The sequence below is a fragment of the Phascolarctos cinereus genome, unplaced genomic scaffold (assembly GCF_003287225.1).
Source record: "Phascolarctos cinereus isolate Bilbo 61053 unplaced genomic scaffold, phaCin_HiC Scaffold_726;HRSCAF=1367, whole genome shotgun sequence".
NCBI classification, from domain to species: domain Eukaryota; kingdom Metazoa; phylum Chordata; class Mammalia; order Diprotodontia; family Phascolarctidae; genus Phascolarctos; species Phascolarctos cinereus.
Window position 1 is genome coordinate 420,502,362 of NW_027556098.1, and position 22,250 is coordinate 420,524,611.

Consider the following 22,250-nt stretch of genomic DNA (forward strand, 5'->3'; position numbering starts at 1 on the left):
TGTGACTGTCACCTGAAATCAAATAGAGCTAAGGATGGTTTATCCTGGCATACATGCATTGTCATTCTATGCCCTTAGGCCTAGACCTGAAAGACTAGTTTTAATGCTGTTTTAATCATACCCTGCTTTTTCCTTTTATAACGAATTTCTATAATCAAAGCAAGTGGTCAATGGAAGATATGAGCACAGTATAAGTATGTAAGATCATACTGTTTTCAATCTGAATTCAATCTGAATCATTGATTCCATATCCCAAACAACTAAGTAAATTAATATTTGGGCTTGCCATCTGCCTGATAATACCTACACAGTCTTGTATGAGATTATATCCCTGAAATAGCTTATTTTTTCAGAATGCTATGGGAATATTTGGACAGAGGTTTAAAAAAAACTTGTGAAACAAAGACACAAATCTATTAGTTTGTGAGGTTAAAATCAGAAATCTCTTCTGTTTTAGTTTAAGGAGTAGAATTTTAGTACCACCAGTCTTCTTACTGAAGAGTAATGTTTGTGTAATATCTTTTCCATTTGAATATGCTTAACAGCTAGACATGTTTTACTACAGGCAATTCAGTTGATATGCAGTTTTCTGTATACAACTGAGAATTTTTCTCACAATTGGAGGAAAGTCAGGCTCTTACAAGTAAATTCATTTGTATAAACACTGAACTTAGGGGTGCAAAGCCTCTACCTGCAAAGAGTGTTGTTACCTCTGTTCTCATATATAGGATTAGATCCTTAACAGCATGTGATCCTCCTAAAGGAATTGGAATTAATTAGAGTGGAAAATATTGAGAAAACAACAAGATCAGACAATTCTATATGTGAAATGGAAATGATTCTAATAGGGCATGCAAAATTCTATGGTTTCAGGTCAACTATGAGTTTCTAATTTGACATTTTTTCTTATAACTCTATTGTTAAAAGGGTGAGAACTATAAAGTTTGACCTAGTTTTCACCACATGAACTAGTTACTGGAGAAATAAAATTTGAGAGGCCCTACTTAATGTATCGAGGTCTATTTTGTAAAAGATTTTAGCAGGAACATCTAAAGAATCTTTACAAGTAACTTGGAACCAGAGAAGCAAATCTACTAAACAGAAGAGCTATCCCAGAATGTCCAAGAGAAGATGTTCCAGACACCAGATGACAACATGGGACACGTGAGATCCAAGATGGGATGTGTTGATTACATGGACATTGGGAGTGGGTTGATGGTCATCATTGTACTACTTCGGCTTTTTGTTTCATTCTCTCTGTATACTGAGTTCTCTCATGTCAAATTTGCCTCTTAAGTTAGTCCATGGTTGTAGACATTCTTACTATGGTTTGTGCTGTGATTGGTTAATCTTCTTGTCCTTACATTAACTAGTCAGGAAAAATTATGACATCTGCCATTGACAAGAAGGGAGAAATTGAGAGAACCAAATGATTCTGATCCCACTTGGTAATTGAAATCATTCTGTGTCACCCTTAATATGCTGTAAAATTGCCCAAGCCATGTTTCTTTGTCTCTGAACTTGCTCCAGCAATTCATCTGGTCTGCACTGAGTTAAGTTCAGGAATTCAGTTCTGCCGCTAATCACCGAATGCCATTGATTCTTCCTTCACCTCCCTAGGAGTGGGATATGGAAGAAAATCCTAACAGTTGTGGTGATTTTCTTGTTGCTCGTGTTGTTTCCCTACTTGTGCTTGTAGTGCTGCTGTGGAATGTGCCTTCAATGTAACTTCTTGGTGGGGTCCTCTTCTTCCTCCATGTTAACGGAACCCTTCGTGCCCCACTTAGAGAACTTTGTGTAACATATTATTGTAAAGACTGTTTGAGCAGGTCATAATGAATGGGGTGTACACGGGCAGCCCAGAGTGAGAATGTGACCTATCACTTCACAGAAAAATATAGACTACCTATAGTAAATGTAAACAGAAAAAGAAGCCCCAACTGTCCCATGGCAACACTTGCATGTGACCCTGAGCCATCCTTGGCAATATGCCCTCTTTGTTCTGTTCTTATATAATACCTGACCTCACCTGGGATTGGTGCAGGGATTCATCATACCATTCTGTCCTCCTGTTGCCAAGGACTAGGTCTCATGAGTAAACTCCCTCAAACAACCCAATTAACCTAACAAATCCTAATAAACCTCCATGTATTTACTACTAAGGGGGAATGGGCCCCACTTTCATTGGTATCTCAGCATTCTCTCTCTTTTTTTTTTTGGCTAGGCAATGGGGTTAAGTGACTTGCCCAGGGTCACACAGCTAGTAAGTGTCTCAGTATTCTCTTGGAAGGCCTGTGTCCCTACAATTGGCATACCAGGGCAGAACAGAGCAGCCCTCTTACTTTTGGCCTTACAATTGGCAGAGTTGGCAGGATATTCTGCTCCCATACATATCTTGTGTCGTTACACAGTGCCATGAAAAAAATGATTACTGCTTTGTAGTACAATTTGATTTCTGGTACTGCTAGGTCCCCTTCCTTCCCACTTTTTTTCCCTGATTATTTTCATTGAGATTCTTGACCTTTTGTTCCCCTAGATGACTTACATTTTTTTTTTTCTATAAGGAATTTTCTCTATAAAGTAATCCTATCAGTATGGCACTGAATAAACAAATTAATTTAGGTTGTATTTGACATCTTTATTATATTGGTATAGCCAAAACATGTCATTATAATTAACAAGTATTTTCCCAATTGAATATAATTACATTATTTTAATATGAATATTTCTTCAATAAATATTTCTTTAATTATTTACATTTTATTTCTGTAAAAGTGTTTTGTAATTTATTCATATAGTTTTAATTTATGCCTTTGTTGGTAGACTCTCAAGCATTCTATACATGCTGTAGTTACCTAAAATGGAATTTCTCCTTTTATTTTTTTCTCCTGGGTTTTGTTGGTAACGTACAGAAATGGCAATCATTTGTGTGGGTTTATTTTATATCCTGCAACTTTGCTAAAGTTGTTAATTATTTCAATTAATTTTTAATTGACTCTCTAGGGTACTCCAGTTAAAGTACCATCTCATCTTATACCAAATGAGACAACATTTGTAAAGTGCTTAGTACTGTGCTTGGTACGTAGTAGCACTCAATACATGCTTTTTTCTTCCTTCTCACATGCAAAAAGTAATAATTCTATTTTCTTTTTCATGTCTTTGTTCCCTCCAATTTCTTTTTACTGTTTTATTGCTATAGCTAGCATTTCTAGCACTGTATTAAATTGTAATAGTGACATGGACTTTTGCCCTTAATTTTATTAGAAAAATCTCTAGTTAGCCCCCATTACATTTATGCTGACTCCTGGTTTTTAATAGATATTTCTTATGCTATTAAGGAAAGATCCATTCATTCCTATATATATGCATGCACACACACACACACACACACACACACACACACACACCCATAGGAATGGGCATTGTATCTTGTCAAAAGCTTTTTCTTTATCTACTGATATAGTAATATAATTTTTGTTGCTCTTGTTACTAATGTGGTCCATTATGTTGGTAGTTTTCCTAATATTGAACCAACATTGAATTTCTCATACAAATCTGACTTGGTCGTAATGTACAATCTTTGTGATATATTGCAAAATGCTTCAAGAGATAAATAAGAACTGTGAAAGGAGAATTTATGGCCTGCATAGCAGAAATAATTGACAGAATAGAAAAACTTGAATCCATAGTGGCAAATCTCATCAAAGAAACAAGAGACAACAACTGATTGAGAAAGCAAATATACCGAAGTAAAGAACAATCTGGAAGAGGAAAAGCAGAAAGTATTAACATCAAAAGAAAACATGTTCTCCATAAAAGCAAAACATATTGATCTTGAAAATAGGATGTGTAGAGACAACTTATAAACCATTGGTCTCTCAGAATGACAAGATAAGTAAAAAATCTTGGACACCATAACAGAAGAAATAATACAAGACCACTGCTCAGAATTTTGGAACACAGAAAATTAAGTGCCAATTTAAAGAATTCACAGATTACCTCATGGAAAACAACAACAACAACAACAACAACAACAGCAAACAACCGTATACTGAAATTTCTAAGACACATAGTGGTTAAACCGAACAATTCCAATGACAATGACCAAATCCTGCAAGCAACCAGGGGAAAGGCCTTCAAATATAAAGGAAATGAAATTTTAATAATGCAAGACTATTATGCACCCACACAAGGCAACGTAATAAGGTGTTCTGAATAACATAGAAGCTCCAAATGAATCCAAGTTGACTTACCCTTCAAATCTGAGTGTAATGATCAACGAAAAAAGCTGGACATTAAATAAAAAGAGGCATTTGAAGCATTTCTACCAAGAATCCCAGACCTGAGCAGACTATTTGCTCTGCAAACATTTCAAACAACAGAAATACAAGAAAGGTAAACAAATACAATAATTAAGAAAGGCACAAAAAATGAAGTAAACTCTTGTTGAAAGATAATTTTTTTTTAAAGCTTAAAGTGGTCTGTTAAGCATTGACATAACCAGCTCCATTTTGTTCTATATTCATCAAATTTGCTATGCGATGTCTCAGCACCTACTTCAGGGACAGCTTAAAGTAAACTGTTTCTCCTTCAAGAGCTCACTTTCTCCTAATCATTTTACAAAAGAGGTCTCAAGAGGACTTTGATAGTTCAAGGAAGTTGTACCCCTCTTTATATCCTACTCGATAAAGCAGGAAGTAGACCCTTGAAAAATATTTACTGACTGATTGGTAAAGAAAGTACTGTTTTCTTTGGTCTGTGTAACACACACATACGTCTATCAAGTGCTGGTGGGAGTATGTCGCACTCTTAAGTGAACAAATAAACTGCAGTTTACTTGCCAGTCTGTATCTTCTGCTGGTTTATTTATTGTCAGTAGCTAGACAGGATCCTAAGAAAATTCACACAATGTTCTTCATAAACTTGGCTCATTATTTTGTTCCAAAAAATATAGCTCACAGCTCACTTCCCTGTAATATTTTTAACTTAGTTTTGTGGTTTCATGTGCAATCTGCTTTTTCTGTTCTTTGTATAGGGAAATGCCCACTTCTGCTATTGTTTGTCAAGTTCAGGACAAGAAAGAAAATTAAAAAGAGAAAAAAATTCCTGTTGAATTTAAATAAAAGGAGGTTCTGATCTCTTTCTCCTAGTTCTAAACCTCTTATCTTTCTAACCCTTCCGGTCTTCCCTTAGTGCATAAGAAAGTCACATACCCTTCATAGTTTAGAATTTATTTGTTTATTTATTTATTTTTAAAAATCAAGTTTCTGAGAGCTTTCATAGCATGTCAAGAAGATATGAGCTTGCATGGAAAAATCCCAAGTCTGAAAGTAGACGCTCAGTAGAGACTATTTTGTTGTTGGTGGTAGTCAGTCATTTAAGTTGTGTCCAACTCTTTGTGACCCCCTTTGGGGTTTTCTTGGCAAAGATACTGAAGTGGTTTGCCATTTCTTTTTCCAGCTCGTTTAACAGATGAGGAAACTGAAGCAAACAGGGTTAAGTGACAAGCCCAGGGTCACAGAGCTAGGAAGTGTCTGAGGTGGGATTTGAACTCAGGAAGAGGAGTCTTTCTTTCTTCAGGCCCAGCACTCTATGCACTATGGAGCCACCTAGCTGCCCCTAAAATATATTTATTGCAAGAAACTGGAATTAAGACCTAGGATAAAATTCTTCCTCTGCTACTTAGTACCTGTATGATGCAGGGCACTGTTTTCCCATCCAAGTTTAAATCTGTGATATGTGGTTAAAAACCCTTGCCTTTGACGCAGATTCTCTTCTCTGATGTCCATTTCCCTTTATGTGCTACTTTCCCCTATTAGAATGTAAGTACTTTGAGATTAGGGACAGTTTTCTCTTTTTGGGCTTGGGTCCCCAGTGCTTAGCTCAGTGCATGATACATGGGAGATATACTATATATAACCCAGGCTTGTCTGAGCATGCACAGATCTCCAAAGATGAAGGCACTCTGCATCCTTTGCCATGTGGATGTGGGCAGCGTGCTTTGAATGGCTGCACAGCCAGAAAGACTTTGCCTTTAAAATAGGAAAGACTGGGACAGTCTTTCTCTTTCCTGTGTGAGTTCTTTCCTGTTGTGTCCAGAGTGTAGTAATCTGAGGGCATGTCTAGGGGTTAGCTCTCTTCCATCAAATGATCGTTATGCAAAAAATAATGTTGAATAATGGGCAAACATTTACACAAATAGGAAACAGAAATTGGAGAAGTTACACAGATTGGAATAGATAATAGAATACTTGAGAGTAACTGATCTCAACACAACAATCACTATAAGACTGACACTCCAAACAGCTTTTTAAAAGACTAAAAGTGGGGCAGCTAGGTTGCACAGCAGTTAGAGCTCCAGCCTTGGAGTCAGGAGGACCTGAGTTCAAATCCAGTCTCAGACATTTGACACTTAGTAGCTGTGTGACCCTGGGCAAGTCACTTAGCCCTGATTGCCTCACCAAAAAAAAAAAAAAGCGAAAACAACACAAACAAACAAATAAAAGAGTAAAAGGACTCAAAAATACAGCAGCTCTTTTTGTAGTGGCAAAAGAAAACAATCTAGAGACTAAGGGGGTGTCCATAAATTTGGGAAGGGCTAAGTAAGTTACGATATATGAGTGTGCTGTTAAGAAATGATGAAGGGCCACCGATCACCACCTGAAAGAGATCCTATGAGGAAAACCCACAAGAATATAATAGTCAAACTTCAAAACCCCCAGCTCAAGAATAAAATATTACAAGCAACAGCAACAACAAAAAACCACAATTTAAATATAGCCATGCCACAATTAGAATCACACAAGACCTAGTAATGGAGACACTAAAAGACCACAGGTCTTGGAACACTATATATTGAAGAGCAAAAGAACTCAGGTTCTGGCTGAAACTATCATACCCAGCAAAACTAAGTATAATCTTGAATGAAAAAAATGAATATTTAATGAACTGTCAGACTGTTAGGACTTTTTTTTTTTAAATAGAAGATTTGACATACAAGAGACAAGAGAAATATAATACATACCAAAGACTAATTACAAGGGACTTAATAAGGACAAACTGTTTACCTTTTAGATATGTAAAATGTTATGTCTAAGATTATTATTAGTAATTGGGTAATTCATAAGAAAGATTAGGGTAGACTTGAGTATGATATGGCTTTAAAAAGTAAAACCACTTGGGAATAGTTAAAAAGAATACTTATCTTATACAAATGAGGTGTGAGAAGAAGAAGCAACACAGAAAAATTAGATGGGGAGGAGGGCTGATAGTTCTGGAAATCTACTGGGTTCAAGAGGGAACGATACATATATATCTAAAAGAGTATAAAAGTGTTCTAAATTCAGAAAGAAATAAAATGCTAAGAGGATAGGGAGGTGGGGAGAGGATAAGGGAGAGGTCTTTAGAGGGGAGGGTGAAAGAATAGGTCAAAAGGGAGTATAGAAGGGTGTTTAGGAATGGAAGAATAAGGGAGGGATCCTTTTGAGGTGGGATAGGTTAAGTAATAGGAGGGCAAGATAGCAGGTAAAAGTAAAGTAGGGGAATTAGGAGGGATAGGAGAAAACTGGGAAGACTAGTATGAACTGATGCAAAGTGAAGTGAGCAGAACCAGGAGAACAAATTATACAATGACAACAACATGGTAAAGCAAACAATGTTGAAAAAGTTAGGAACTCTGATCAATGTTAACTCCAAATCCAGGTGACTGGTGATGAAACATGTCATCCACCTCCTAACAGAGAGGTGATGGACTCAGGGTATAGAATGAGACATAGGTGGGATTGTGGGAAGATGGTGGAATAAGGCCAGAAATTACCTGGCTCTCCCAAATTCTCCTCCAAATAACTTAAAACAAAACCTCAAATTGAATTTTAGAGCTGCAGAAATAACAAAAAGTCAGGGTAGAGCAGCTATCCAGCCTAAGACAACTTGGGAGGACATTAGGAAAGACCTGACCTACTGGTGATGATCTGGCTAGGGACAAAGTGCAGATACCATTGAGCCAACAAAAAGTAAGCCTTGGGGGCAGCTGCGATAAGAATCTTCTTTTATTTACATTCAATAAGATTTTTAGAACTATTTTTAATTTCCTTTCTTGTTCTGAACTTGACAAACAGCAGAAGTGGGCATTTCTATATACAAAGGACAAAAAAGGGGAATTGCACATGAAACCAAAAAAACAAGTAAAAAATATTAAAGAGGTGGCAGGTGGGTGGCACAGTGGATAGAGCACTGGTTCTGGAGTCAGGAGGGCCTGAGTTCAAATATGGCCTCAGACACTTGAAACTTACTAGCTGTGTGACCCTGGACAAGTCAGTTAACTCTGATTGCCTCACCCCCCCCCCAAAAAAAAATTAAAGGGATATGAAATGTGAGCTATCTGTTTTGGAGCAAAATAATGAGCCAAGTTTATAAGGAATGTTGTGTGAATTTTCTTAGGATCCTGTTTAGCCACTGCCAAGAAATAAACCAGCTGATGATATAGACTGACAAGTAAACTGCAGTTTATTTATTCCCTTAAAGATGTGACATGCCCCACCTCCCCAGCACTTGATAGACATAAATGTGTGTTATATAGACCAAAGAAAACAGTACTTTCTTTACCAGTCAGTCAAAGCATTTATAAATAAAATTGAATGTAAGAAAACAATTAAATTAAATAAAACTAGAAGCTGGTGTGAAAAACAAAAACAAAAGCAAAAAAACCAAGGGGCAGCTAGGTGGCACAGGGGGTAGAGCACTGGCCTTGGAGTCAGGAGGACCTGAGTTCAAATGTGGCCTCAGACACTTGACACTTACTAGCTGTGTGACTGTGGGCAAGTCACTTAATCCCATTGCCTATCCCCCCCAAAAAAAACTCCAATGAAATAGATAATTCATTGGTTAATATGATTAAAAAAGGGAGAAGAAAACCAAATCACCAGCATCAAAAATGAAAAGGGTGAATGTACTACTAACGAAAATGAAATTAAGAAATTATTAGGAGTTATTTTGCCCAATTATATGCCAATAAATTGAACAATCTAAGTAGAATAGAAGAATGCTTACAGAAATATAAACCACCAGATTAACAGAGGAGGAAAAAGAACATCTAAATAAATCCTGTTCCGAAAAAGAAGTTGAACATGCCATAAATGATGGACCAGGTGGATTTACAAGTGAATTCTACCAAACATTTAAAGATCAACTAATTACAACATTAAATAAATTATTTGGAATAATAGGCAAAGAAGGCGTTTTACTCAACTCCTTTTGTGAAACAAATACTGTGCTTATATCCAAACCAAGAGAGCATAAAGAAAGAAAATTATAAACCAATTTCACTAATGAATATTAATGTAAAAATTCTAAATAAAATAACAGCTAGGTTACTAGAGCAATATATTACAAAGATTATACATTGTGATCAATTGGGATTTATATCTGGAGCACAGTGCCAGTGCAACATGAGGAAAAACATTGACATAATTGATTATATCAATAACATCAATTGATTTTATCAATAAAAACAAAAATCATGTGATTATGTCAATAGATGCAGGACAAGTTTTTGACAAAAAACAACATTAATTCCTATTAAAAACACTTGAAAGCATTGCTATGGATGGATTTCCCCCTGTAATGATAAGAAATATCTACCAAAAAGCATCAGCAAGCATTATCTGTTACAGGGATAATTGAGAAACTTTCTTGATAAGATCAGGAGTGAAGAAAGGATGTCCATTGTCACCATTATTATTCAATATTATACTAGAAATACTAGCGATAATAGATACTGCTGCTTGTTTTTCATTTTCCAAGAGGACCAATGACAACACAGATGATGTCTCGACTTAGGCATGAATTGGATTTAAGTGAGGCAGAGCTGCAAAGTTATCAGCCTCACTCTCTCTTCCAGAGTCATTGAAATCCAGTGGCAAGACAAAAGTCAGGATGACTGGCAATGGCCCGGGATGCAGCGGGTGACTTTGGCATCTTTGATGTCTGACCAAGCTCAAAGTGCTCTGCAGCACCTGCTTCAGCTGTCTTCATGGCCATTGGAACACATTGTTCTCATCTACCCATTCCACTGGGGAAGTCTTCACATACTTGGGGGAGACAGCCCCCTAATTCACCAATGGGTTTGAGGCCCTGGGGTTACCCTCAACCTAGTTTAGCCCATCTGCTGAGATGGTTCATCAGGGTATGGCTGCTGCACATGCTGCAGCTTCTTGGAGCCACAGATGAGAGCTGGGTGAATCAGGTGGACACCAAAGGTAGACGAGTAGCCCACACACCAGAGGTGCTAGTCTTCCTGAACACTCCATACGCTCCAAGCAACAGCGATAAGAGAAGAAAAAGAAATGGAAGGAATCAGAATGGGCAGTGAGGAACTGAAATGATGTCTTGGAAACTCTTATGTACTTGGAAAATCTTAGAGATTCAACTAAAAATTAGTTGAAACAATAATTTTAGCAAAGTAGCAGGGTATAAAGTATAAAATAACCCCCTACAAATCATCAACATTTTTATATATCACCAACAAAGTCCTGTAAAAAGACAATTTAAGAGAGATTTCATTTAAAATGACCATAAACAATGTAAAATACCTGGGAGTCTACTTGTCAAGACAAACCCAGAAATTATATGAGCATAATTATAAAACACTTTTTGTATAAATAAAGTCAGATTTAAATAATTAGAGAAATACTAATTGTTCATGAATAGGCTAAGCCAATATAATAAAAATGACAATTCTACCTAAACTAATGTACTTATTCAGTGCCATCCCAATTAAACTACCAAAAATAATTTTATTGAGCTAGAAAAAAATAATAAGATTCATTTGGAAGAACAAAAGGTCAAGAATATGAAAGGAATTAATGAAAAAATGTAAAGGAAGTCTAGCAGTACTAGATCTTAAACTGCATTATAAAGCAGTAATTGTCAAAATCATCTGGTATTGGTTAAGAAATAAAATGATGGATCAATGGAATAGAGTGGAGTAGGTATACAATTCACAGTAGTAAATGACTATAGTAACCTCATCTTTGATAAAATGTGACGATCTACACTTTAAGAAAAGGAGCTCACTATTTGGTAAAAATTGTTGGGAGAACTGGAAAACAGTCTGGCAGGAACTAGGCATAAACCAGTATCTTATACCGCTTTGCAAGATAAGGTCAATCTAGACATAAAGGAAGATATCACAGGTAAGTAAGAGGAACATGGAATATATTACCTATTGGATTTATAGATAAGAAAAAAATTTATAAATAAATGACAGTTTGTAAAACTGATAATTTTGATTGCATTAAATTAAAAAGATTGTGCACAAATAAAACCAATGTAGCCAAGATTAGAAGGAAAGCAAAAAATTGGAGGGAGATTTTCAGAGAACAGAGTCAGATTTATGAGAATATGTCATTCTCCAATTGATATATGGTCAAAGGATAGAAACAGGCAGTTTTTGGAAGCAGAAATAAAAGCTATCTATAGTCACATGAAAAAATGCTCATCATTAATTGTTAGCCACTATTAATTAGAGGAATAGAAATTAAAACAATTCTGAGGCACCATTTCACACCTATCATATTGGCAAAAATGGTAGAAGAGGAAAATGACAAATGTTGGAGGAGATATGGAAAAATTGAGATACTAATACACTATTGGTGAAACCGTGAAATTATCCAACTGTCTTGGAGAGCAATTTGGAATTACACCCAAAGAGTTATTAAACTGTATAGTATACATGTATGTATATATATATATACCCTTTGACCCAGCAATACCACTATTAGGTCTATTTCCCAAGGTGGTCAGTGGAAAAGAAAAAAAAAACCCTATATGTTCTAAAATGTTTATAGTAGCTCTCTTTGTGGTGGCAAAAAACTGGAAACTGAAGGGATGGCTATAAATTGGGGAATGGCTAAACAAGTTATGGTATGTGACTGTGATGGAATGCTACTGTGCTGTAAGAAAGGATGAGCTAGGGGCAGCTAGGTAGCACAGTGAATAGAGCTCTGGCCTTAAAGTCAGGGGGACCTGAATTCAAATCCAGCCTCAGACACTTAACACTTACTAGCTGTGTGACCCTAGGCAAGTCACTTAACCCCAATCGCCTCACTAAAAAGCAAAAGAAAAGAAAAGAAATGATGAGCTGGTTGATTTTAGAAATACACGGAAAGACTTGCATGAAATAATAAAGAGTGAAATGAGCAGAACCAAGAGAACATTGTGTACAGTAATAGCAACATTGTTGGGAGAGCAACTGTACAATAGCTAAGCTATTCTGAGTAACTCGGATATTCAAAACAACTACAGTGGATGTGTGAAGGAAGATACTGTCCACCTACAGAGAAAGAACTACTCTACGGGCGAATGTATTGTATGGTTCCATATATATATATATACATATCAATATCTAATGTTGACCTTCTCTAGTGCAGAGCTGACAGGGAGGGAGGGAGACACCTTGGAACTCAAAAGGCAACAAACAAATAAATACATAAGTGGCTGAATGAATGAATGAATGTGTAGATGGAAAAAGAATGAGACTTGTATTTTGGACTTGACCAATGTGGGAATTTGTTTTGCTTTACTATGCACGGATATTAAAAAGGCTTTCCTCCTTCTCTCCTTCCTTCCAAATATATTTTTGTTAATTAAGAAAAAATTTGAGAGTAAATTAATTCCTTGCCTTGAGAGGAAGATAAAATCTCAGCTCAACCAAAGAGAGAATTTCTTACTGGGAAAGTCCACTTTCAGCAGTTCTGCAGTTCCTGGGCTTTTAGGTACTGAGAATCAAAGGACATGTTGGGAGCCATGCTCCCTACACTTCTGTAGCCTTGCTTCTTGCCTGGTCTTTCTCAAACTCTCTCCCTCTGCTCTCTGAAGTTTATCAACATGTAGTATTGAGGATCCTTCAGGCTGTTGGTCAATCAGGAGTCACACCTCCCTGAGTGTATACAGTATCCTTCATAGCATTATCCTTTAGGGAACCACCCTAGCACTGGGGGGAAGTGTTGCCTAAGCATTTAATAAATGCTTAATTAATCAACTGAAACATATTCTCCTGGCCCAAGATGGCAGAAGATGCTATCAAGAAGTGTGGGACTTTTTCTCCGTATCTTTTAGGGGATGGACTACTGCTGTGTGCTATGTAGAAGTGCTAGATTCTCTTTCCTGGTCTGAAATCCGTCTTGGGGTACAGGCCTGATGGCAAGTGGCAGCAGAGTCAATAAATAGTCAGTGCATATTTATTAAGCATATCCTGTGTTGTAGGCATTGTGTCAAGTGCCAGATACAAACCTGGGTGTGGCGTGGAAAGGAAGACCAAGTCCCTGTTCTCATAGAACTTACAATCCAATTGGTGAAGACTACACACACACACACACACACACACACACACACACACACACACACACGCACACACGCCCATGTGCACACACACAGACGTATATATACTCACATATAAACAAACACGCACACATAGACACATACAAACACATACATATGCACACATATACAAACACATGCACACACATGCATACAGACACACAGGCACATACATGCACACACATACACAACCACACAAACACACACACACACACACACACACACACACACACACACCCAGAACAGCGGGAGAGATGTCTCTTTCCCCGGATTTATCAAGGCACAGGAGGGCCTTGGGAGGCCCTCTTAAGAGGCCTGATAGATGTCCACAGCAGCCCTGCTTCTGAAAACTGACCTGGAGCAGGGAGGTCAGTCTGGGGCTCAGGGGGGGTGCCTCAGCCCTGCTCCAGCCCTGTCACCTTTGGGGCTGGGCCCAGGGTCTCTCCTGAGAGGGGAAAAGGGGCTGACTTTGCACTGAAGACTCCCTTTATAAGCCTACGACAAGAACCCAAGCCAATCAATCCATCCCCCTGCCCCGAGGGTATCCTCCCTCTGCGGTCAGTGAAATCGGCCTTGGGCTCCTGAAAGACCTTGCCTGTTCTGCCCTTGGCTGGTTGACTGGCTGCCTGTCTGCTCCCTCTGCTCCTGTCTCTGGGCTTCTCCCTCTCTGTCCCTGTTGGGTTTAGGGGGATCTCCAGCCTTAGTGTCTGGGTTGGGGCACCTGTACTCTTGTACTCCGGGATGGGGCAGGCAGACCCTGCTTGTCCCAAGCGTGGTGGCCAAGACCAGGCTGTAGTTGTGGGCCAGGCTGCCTGGAGGCTGAGCTGGATGCCTGCACTGGCTCTGTCTCAGGCAGGATCTAAACCACCCCCCAACCTGCTTATCCTTCCCCTCTACCCCACCTTCCATCATCCAGAGCTTTCCTTCTCCCCCCTCCCGCCCCGCCCCAGAGAAGAGGGCAATAGAGGATATCACCAGGTTCCACAAAGAGGGATTGGCCTGCTGCTTCTCAGGTTAAGGTAGGTCCTTACCACACTCCATCCCTCCTCCCCTTCTCCTAGGCCTCTGTTCTCACCTAAATCTCCCACCCTCCGGAGACCTCTTCTCAGTCTCTCTCTTCCACAGCTTTCCCCATTCACATTCCATGGGATAACCTTAGATCTTAAATATAGAATAGTGAGGGGCAGAGAGACATACAGAGAAGGAGATGGGTGTAGGGGGAAGGGACAGAAAGGGTGGAGAGAGGAGAGGGAGAAGGAGGAAAAGAGAGAGGCGGGAGGGGGGAGAAACAGAGGCAGACAGACAGACAAAGACAGAGGCAGGAAGAGGAAACAGGAGAGGAGATGGAATGCCTTATCTCTCCCCAGGGTATGAGAGCCTGGAGAGCCTCCCCAGTCTTTAAGGTGGGCTCACCTCCCTCCCCTGGGATCCTGCAGGAGCCAGGAGTCCCAGGCTTCCCTACTGGCTGCTCCTGGTTGGATGTGGGGCCACCCTCCAGCCCCTTCTCTTCCCTTCCTTGCTGTTGCCCTCTTTCACCTCCAGGGCCGCCTACTAACCCTAACCTGGGCATGGAGCTATTCAGGAGCCTTGGGTGTGGGCAGCGATCTCAGACATTTAGGTTCACTTCCTCCACTGAGTTCTAGCTTTGGTTCATCATAGGTACCTTCCTTGCCCTTCCTTCTACCCTGAACAGCCAGTACTGTCAACAGATGTGGGGAAGGCTGTGTTGGGGGGGAACCCAGGAAATGAAGGAGAGGATGCCTGGGTCTAAGAGGGGCAGGGAACTGTAGAAGAAGACCCCTGAGTATCTAGCTGGTGGTAACCTGGGATAAAATGCCTGCATCCCCCCTCCTCCCCAGGAAATAAAGGAGGAAGTGAGGGGTTTAGAGAATTTGTGGTAGGGGTAGTGGAGGGGACATCTGAATGCCTGGTTCTGCAGGATTTGGGTTAGTCCCTGTGGCTCATTAGTTACTCTGGTTAGTTGGCATGGTGCCTAGGGCTGGCTGGCTCCTGGGGGCCTTGGGGGAGGATGAATTCCAAATTCTTTGTCTCATTGGGACAGACATCCCCACCCCATATACTAGCACCACTTAGGTTCACACTTGCTGAGACCTTCCTACCCCCCACCCCCAGCCCCAGAGCATCTGAATTTCAGCTCCCATCTCTTCCAGGCCCAGCTCCCTTTGCCACCTTCAGCTCACACATCACCCAGAGGAAGGCTCAGCCCCTGGGGTGGGGGGTAGCTTTTGGTTGGGGGAAATCTCTGGTTTCTTTCCCGGTGCCAGATGTAAGTGGGGGCACATGTGGGGAGAGGGAGGCAGAGGGAGCAGTCAGAGGAGTGGTCTGTATTCTCCGTTTTCTCTCGAGTTGCCACAGTCGGTCAGACAAGACCAGCTTACTTTCTTCCTCTGATTCCTACAAAAGGATTTTCTTGTTGGCATCTGCTTCCCTTTGATCGGGTAGGGGGGCTAGTGAGGAGCCTCCTCTGTGGTCTGAATGGGTCCTTGCCTCTCTCCAGAAAGCGGACAGCCTCCTCCACCTCCCCTCTTAAAAATGGAAGCATCATCCGGCACCAGTCTAACCAGAAGACGCCCAGGTCCTCCATCTACTGGGGTGGCTCAGTCTGAGTGAATAATTCCTTGCGCTACTGAATGGCAGTGGCTAGTCAGGACAGGAAAAGAATCCATGTGACAGGGGTTACAGGTTCTCTGGATTTTGCCTCAGTTTCCTTATCAAGTAGGGAAGAGTTTCATCCCTTCCTGGACTGTGCTGTGTGCAAATGTATGTGCTGGAGGAGGATGGGGCGGGGGAGACCTAGCTGGAGGGTTGGTGTCACTACAGACAGAAAGGGAAGCATGGAGTTCCATTGGGCCTGTGGAAAGACACAAGCCTTTGGTGCTGGGCTGGGAGTCAGGAAGACCTGGGTTCAAATCCAGCCTCAGACACTGACTAGCTGTGTGACCCTGGGAGAGCCACTTAACCCTGTTTGCCTCAGTTTCCTCATCTGTAAAATGAGCTAGAGGAGGAACTGGCAAACCATTCCAGTGTCTCTGCCAGAAAACCCCAAAAGGGTCAGGAAGAGTCAGGCACGACTGAACAGCAGTCACTGAGTTTATTGTTCTTCTGGTTCTGCTTTCTTTGCTCAGCATCGGTTCATACAAATCTTCTCTTGTTTCTCTGAATTCGTCCCATTAATAATTTCTTTTGATCTAATAATATTCCATTCCATTTTTGTGGGAGCAGCACCCCAAGGCCCTAGACCATGCAGCCTAAGCTAGTTTTCCCTGAAAAGATATTGTAACCATGCTTGAGACCTAACCAGTCCAGGGTCCTTAGGCTCAGGCCATTTCCTACTGGCCCCAACATAGGAGAAGCCCCCCGCACTTAGCACAGTGCCTGGCACATAGTAGGCGCTTAATAAGTGCTAGCCGTCTGACTGGCCTGAGTCTTGCATCACAAGCCAGAGGAAGAGAGCTGAGCCCTGCTGAATCAGTGATGCCGTGTCCCAGCCGACTCCCCTGCCCTTCTACGACCGCCGGACTTCCTTTTGTGAACTGTGAAACACCCTGCAAGTGTCTCCTTTTGTTCTAGTCTGAGGCTGAAAAAATCAGAGGGGTCCCAGTTAGGCCTGGCTCATGATGGCCGTGACTATAATAATGTAAATGAAAAGACCATTGAATGGAAGCCAAGCAGTATGCAATTGTAACGACCAATGCTAGCTGAAGAGAAGGGAAGGATGGAAGGGAAGAGAAAGAAGGAAAGGAAGGCAAAGGAAGGGAGGGAAGTTGGGAGAGGGAAGGGACCTCTTGCATTCTGGTAGAGAGGTGGAGAACTGTGTATGCAAAATGTTGCATGCTGTTGGGTTTTGCTCAACTGGGTTTTTGTTTGTTTTTGTTTTTGTTTGTTTTTTTTGTTACAAAGGAAAAGTGGACCGGGGCAGGATTGTCCGAGTTATCCTGAAATGTCTGTAATGCAGAAAATATAAGGCACTGATAAACCTTATTTTAAAAATTTCCAGGTGCCAGCATCAGATCTCCTGGACTTCCTTTGCTTTAGTTTAGGGCACGCTCACAGAACCAGAGGCAAAAGTGGGGAGAGCTCCTCCCTCCTCCCCTGGGATAGGCTCAGCTCATTGGATGACCAGTGGGGCATAGAGGATCGGGGGGAGCCCAGGTAGGGCCCTCACTCAGGCTTGGGTGCATCAGTTGGGCGTAGGTCACTTCCTGGAGGTCTCGGGCCTGTAGAGAGGAAGAGTAGATGAGAGGTGAGCCAGCTGGGGTGGGGATGGTGCAGGGAGTGATGCCTGCAGATCCTGCCAGGTTTTTCTGTACAATGGAAGTGTGGTTCACTGCTGGGGACAGAAGTAGAACATAAGTGCACGCCTGGAGGGCAGAAACTGGTCAGTTTTTCCTCTAGGGAGGGATAACGCTTACTGCCTTGTAGCCAGTTGGTGCTTAATCATTGTTGAATTGAAATGAGTGACTCACAGCCGGGTCCTCTGGTCTGCTCTGTCTGCTGTTCTTCACTGCTGTGTCTACAGGCAAGAGGAGAGAGAAGAGGAGAAAGGAACAGGGATTTCCCCAGGGTCAGACATGCCCTTCCAACACCCCAGGCCCTGCCGCCCCTGCCAAGCATCCCTTCTGTCACTTACACAGGGTCTGTTCCTGCACGGCCCCAGCTGGGCTGTAGCTAGGGAAGAAGACCGGATGATGAGGAAGGAGGGAGGCAGGGGCTCAGAGGGAATAGGGTATTTCTGGGGCCCCTACCTCCTCAGGGTCTCCTTGTCTTCTGCCGCTCTGCCCTCGGTATCTGGAAGGAGAGTCAGGGGTGAGGCTCCAGAGGGTGGCAGCCATCCCCTATCAAGACTGTGTCACCCCCTCTCTCCCAGCCCCAAGGACTCACTGAGCTTGGCCAGATGCTGGTGGTGGCAAAGGAGGAGGAAGAAGAGGAAGAGCAAGGTGGAGAGTAGTGAGACGCCTGTCAGGATGCCTTCCCAGAGCCTCGGGAGACCTGAGGGAGCTCCTGATGAAGACCAAGAGGGGAGAAGCAGAGTTAACCCCATCCTGCCTCTTAGGAGTCCCCAGTCTGAGGGGGAGACAGAGACTGGCCCTCAGGAATCCACTAGTCCAGGTAGAGGAGATAACACGAGAGAATTCACAGAGACAGGTTTTTTCTTGATTTACGGAAAAGCTTCTAAAAACTTGAGCTATCCCAAAGTGGAATGGGCCGCCTAGGGGATGGTGGGGTCCTCATGCCTGGGTAGGGGGCTTCAAGCAGAGGCCAGAGAAGTATTTTTCTGAGACAGAAGGGATTATTTTGGGGCTCAGGTCAGCCTGGGGGATGGCTGAAATCCTTTTAAACTCTATGATGTTGTTCAGTCATGTCAGACTCTTTGTGACCCCACTTGGGGTTTTCTTGGCAGAGATACTGGAGTGATTTGCCATTTCCTTCTCCAGCTCATTTTCCAGATGAAGAAACTGAGGCATACAGGATGAGGTGACTTGCCCAGGGTCACACAGCTAGTAAGTGTCTGAGGCTAGATTTGAATGTAGGTCTTCCTGACTCCAGGCCTGGCACTTTATGCACTAAGCTTCCCCTTTCAACTCCCTAATTTTACAAGTCTGTGGCCTGTCCTTAGGGAGGCCCCATTCTGAGGGGAGTGACACTTCCCCACACTTGGGTATCTCCTTTTGGACATGGAAACAGAAGTTGGATTTGGGAGGTGGGGAAGGCAGAGGAAGCTCTGAAGGGGCTGTAGTAGGAAGGGAGGGAGGGACAGAAAAGGGGGCAGTATTTCACACGGCCCCCAGCCCCCAGCCCCTCTCCATTTTCCGTCCTGGAAAGCCTCTGGTTACTCACTCAATAGGTTGTCCTGAGTTCCAGGCCTTGGAGAGGTTTCTGGGAAGGAGCACAGGAGTGAGGTCAGGAGCTGGGGAGAAGGTGCCCAGCGAGACCTGGCTGTGTAACAGAGCCAAGTGTCTCTCCCTTCCTGGGCGTGTACCTCCAGTGGAGCCTTAGACTCAATGAGCTCAAAGCACGTATATAGCTTGACAAAGAAACAGACTCACAGTCCAGAGCTGGAAGGGCCCAACCTCCTCATTTTACTGACAAGGAAACTGAGGCCCGGGGAGGGAAGGGATTTGCACAGAGTCAACCAGCTAGTAAGTGTCTGAGGCAGGATTTGAACTCAGGCTTTCTACTCCGGGTCCAGAATTCCTTCTTGTTCCTTATGAGCCCCTTTGCTCTGATTCTATCCCTGAAATCCCCTCGAAAGTCCCTATTTTCTCATTCATTGGTGGAAGAGATGGCCCTTCTGGCTAAAGTCAGCTCCCCTGCTTGGGCCCCTACCCTCCCTCTCTTATGAACTTGACCCTGTGATCAACCCCTGTCTCTTAAATTCTAGCCCCCCTTCACTTCTGCCCAAGAGCTTGCTCACATGTCCCCCACCAACCTGGCCGTCCCCTGGAGCTGCCCTCCCTTCCTCAGCCAGACCCCTAGGAAGGGTCTTCAGGGCTGTTGGTCTACACCCGCTCACTTTCTCCTCACTTCTAAACCTTTCAAAGTTTGGCTTCTGACCCCATCCCTCGACCAAAATGGATTTCTCCCGTATTACCAATGATCTCTTCATTGCCAGATTTGAGGGCCTTTTCTCAGTCCCTCTCCTGCGGGGCTTGTCTCTGAAGCATTTGATGACATGGACCCCCCTTCCCCCGGCCTGTTGTCCTCTCTGGGGTTTCCTGACCCAGCCTCCCCTGGGTATCCTCATCCTCCATACTTGGACGTAGCCAGGATTCTTTCCTGCGTCCTCTCCTGTTCTTTCCCTATGCCCCTCAGGCCCTGCTGGCACGGCCGGGCGTCATCTCAGCAAGCGACTCCCAGATCTACGGTGCCTGCCGCGTCTCTCTCCTCAGCATACCCCACTTCCTGAGGAGGCACCTCCCCGATCCCAGACAAAGCCTATCAGCCTGGAGGCTTGAAAAATGGACAGCTCCCTTACAGGAGGGAAGGGGGCCGGGTGAGTCCTGCCTTACCTGTGACAATGAGCTTCAGGGGGTCACTGGGACCCGACCAGTGGTAGGGGAAGTTGCTGGAAAAACTGTAACATCGATAGGTGCCCTCGTGGGCTCTGGTTACAGCAGGGATGGGGAAGCTGGCCTGAGACCTCCATTCATAGCCTGTGTGGGTGTGGGCATCTCCCTCCTTGTACAAAGCAAACCTGTCAGATCTGGATTCCGCCTCACACTGGAGGATCACGGCCTTCCCTGTGGCCACCGAGTGGCTGGGCAGGGCCAGGAGGGTTGGCTTCTCATATATACCTGGCAGGGAAGAAGACCTTCTGGTTAAAGTGGAACTGCTAACCTCGGCCACAGAAAGAACTGTGGAGTCTGAATGCAGATCCAAACAGATGATTTTCCCTTTATTTTTGTTTTCTGTCTTTTCTGTCTCTTGGTTTTCCCCTTTAGTTCTGATTCTTCTTTCACAGCATGACTAATGTGGAAATATGTTTAATATGATTATACATGTATAGCCTGTTTCAGATTGCTCACTGTCTTGGGGAAAAGAAAGGGAAAAATTTTGGAACTTAAAATTTTACAGAAATGAATGTTGAAAACTATCTTTATATGTAATTGGAAAAAAATAGTATTAAGGATTAGAAAAACAATTTAAAAGAGGAGTTGCCCTCTTCCTTCCTCATGTTGGGATCTGAACTAGGGAAGGATAGGGCAGCTGCAGGTCCAGGAGTCTTTCCTTCTTTGGACTGAGGGGGAATGACCTGAGCTGGAAGACTGTAGAAGAAACTCAGGCTGAGATCCTGGATTCATGTTTGAGAAACCCTCCCCCAAGTGGAAGAGTCGGAAGGGCCCTGAGAGGAATCTAGGCCAATCCATAACAAGGCTCATCATTCCCCCCTCAACACTAGACTCCAGACAAGTGGTCCTCTGGCTTCTGGTCCACTGCCCCCAACAAGGAGCAGCCTGCCACCTTGAAGGGCAGCTCTCATGGAAGGGAAGTCTTTCTTTACTCTGGCTCCCGAGGTCTGGTGACCTCCCCCCACTGCTTCTGGCTCTTCCCTCTGGAGCCCTCCTCCACAGGCTGCCTTCAGGTTCCCCACCCTCTCCCCTCTCCCCCCACCAGCCTCCTGCTGTCTGGACTAAAGTTCCCCAGGGTTCTCATCTTCTCTCTGGTTTCCGGGTTAGGACTGTCTCCTTAAACGAATGGATGAGTGTGTGAGTGAGTGAAGGAATGACCCCAGCTAAGTACCAGCGATAGATACATAAAAATGAAGACGGATCAGACATGGGGAAGAAGGGAGCTGGGGAGAGAAGTGGGACAGAGCATCACGGGTCAGTGGGGCCGAGGGGGACACAGGGTGGAGCCCCCAGGGCATGTCCTCAGGGGCTCATGGCCCCTGGATTAGGAGAGCACCTGGGCACCAGCTTGCTTGGAATCCTGGTTCTGCCATGTATTACCTGTGTGATTCTGGGGGAGGGGGAAGGGAGTAAGCATTCTTATAGCGCCTACTGTGAGCTGAGCACTTTTATAACTATTATTCCATTTGATCCTCACAACAACCCTGGTAGTTACTCCCATTTTACAGTTGAGGAAGCTGAGGCAGAGGTTGGGTGACTTGCCCAGGGTCACACAGCTAGTAATGTCTGAGGCAGGATTTGAACTCGAGTCCTCCTGACTTCAGGCCTAGCAGTCTATCCACAGAGCCACCTAGCTGCCCTTGGGTAAATCCCTTCCCCTAAATACCCCACAAACTAAGACCTCAGTTTTCCCCTCTGTCAAATAAAGAGGCCAGACTCATTGGGCTCTAATTTCCCTAGGTTTTGCCACCCTCGGGCTAGCTCTGGGAAGAGGAGGAAGGT

At 43.1% G+C, this 22,250-nt stretch overlaps 1 protein-coding gene across 1 annotated transcript in view; it reads right to left on the reverse strand.

Moving 5' to 3' along the window:
• The window catches only part of LOC110219855 (leukocyte immunoglobulin-like receptor subfamily A member 6), a 46,718-nt gene that overhangs the window by 23,474 nt on the left and 994 nt on the right, over nucleotides 1–22,250 (reverse strand). The window contains exons 4-10 of the mRNA XM_078146269.1: nucleotides 20,409–20,693; nucleotides 19,237–19,275; nucleotides 18,280–18,399; nucleotides 18,144–18,186; nucleotides 18,029–18,066; nucleotides 17,865–17,911; nucleotides 17,505–17,615 (exon numbers count right to left, since the gene is read on the reverse strand). Of these exons, the coding sequence (XP_078002395.1) occupies nucleotides 17,505–17,615; nucleotides 17,865–17,911; nucleotides 18,029–18,066; nucleotides 18,144–18,186; nucleotides 18,280–18,399; nucleotides 19,237–19,275; nucleotides 20,409–20,693 (683 nt within the window). The remainder of the gene's footprint in view (nucleotides 1–17,504; nucleotides 17,616–17,864; nucleotides 17,912–18,028; nucleotides 18,067–18,143; nucleotides 18,187–18,279; nucleotides 18,400–19,236; nucleotides 19,276–20,408; nucleotides 20,694–22,250) is intronic.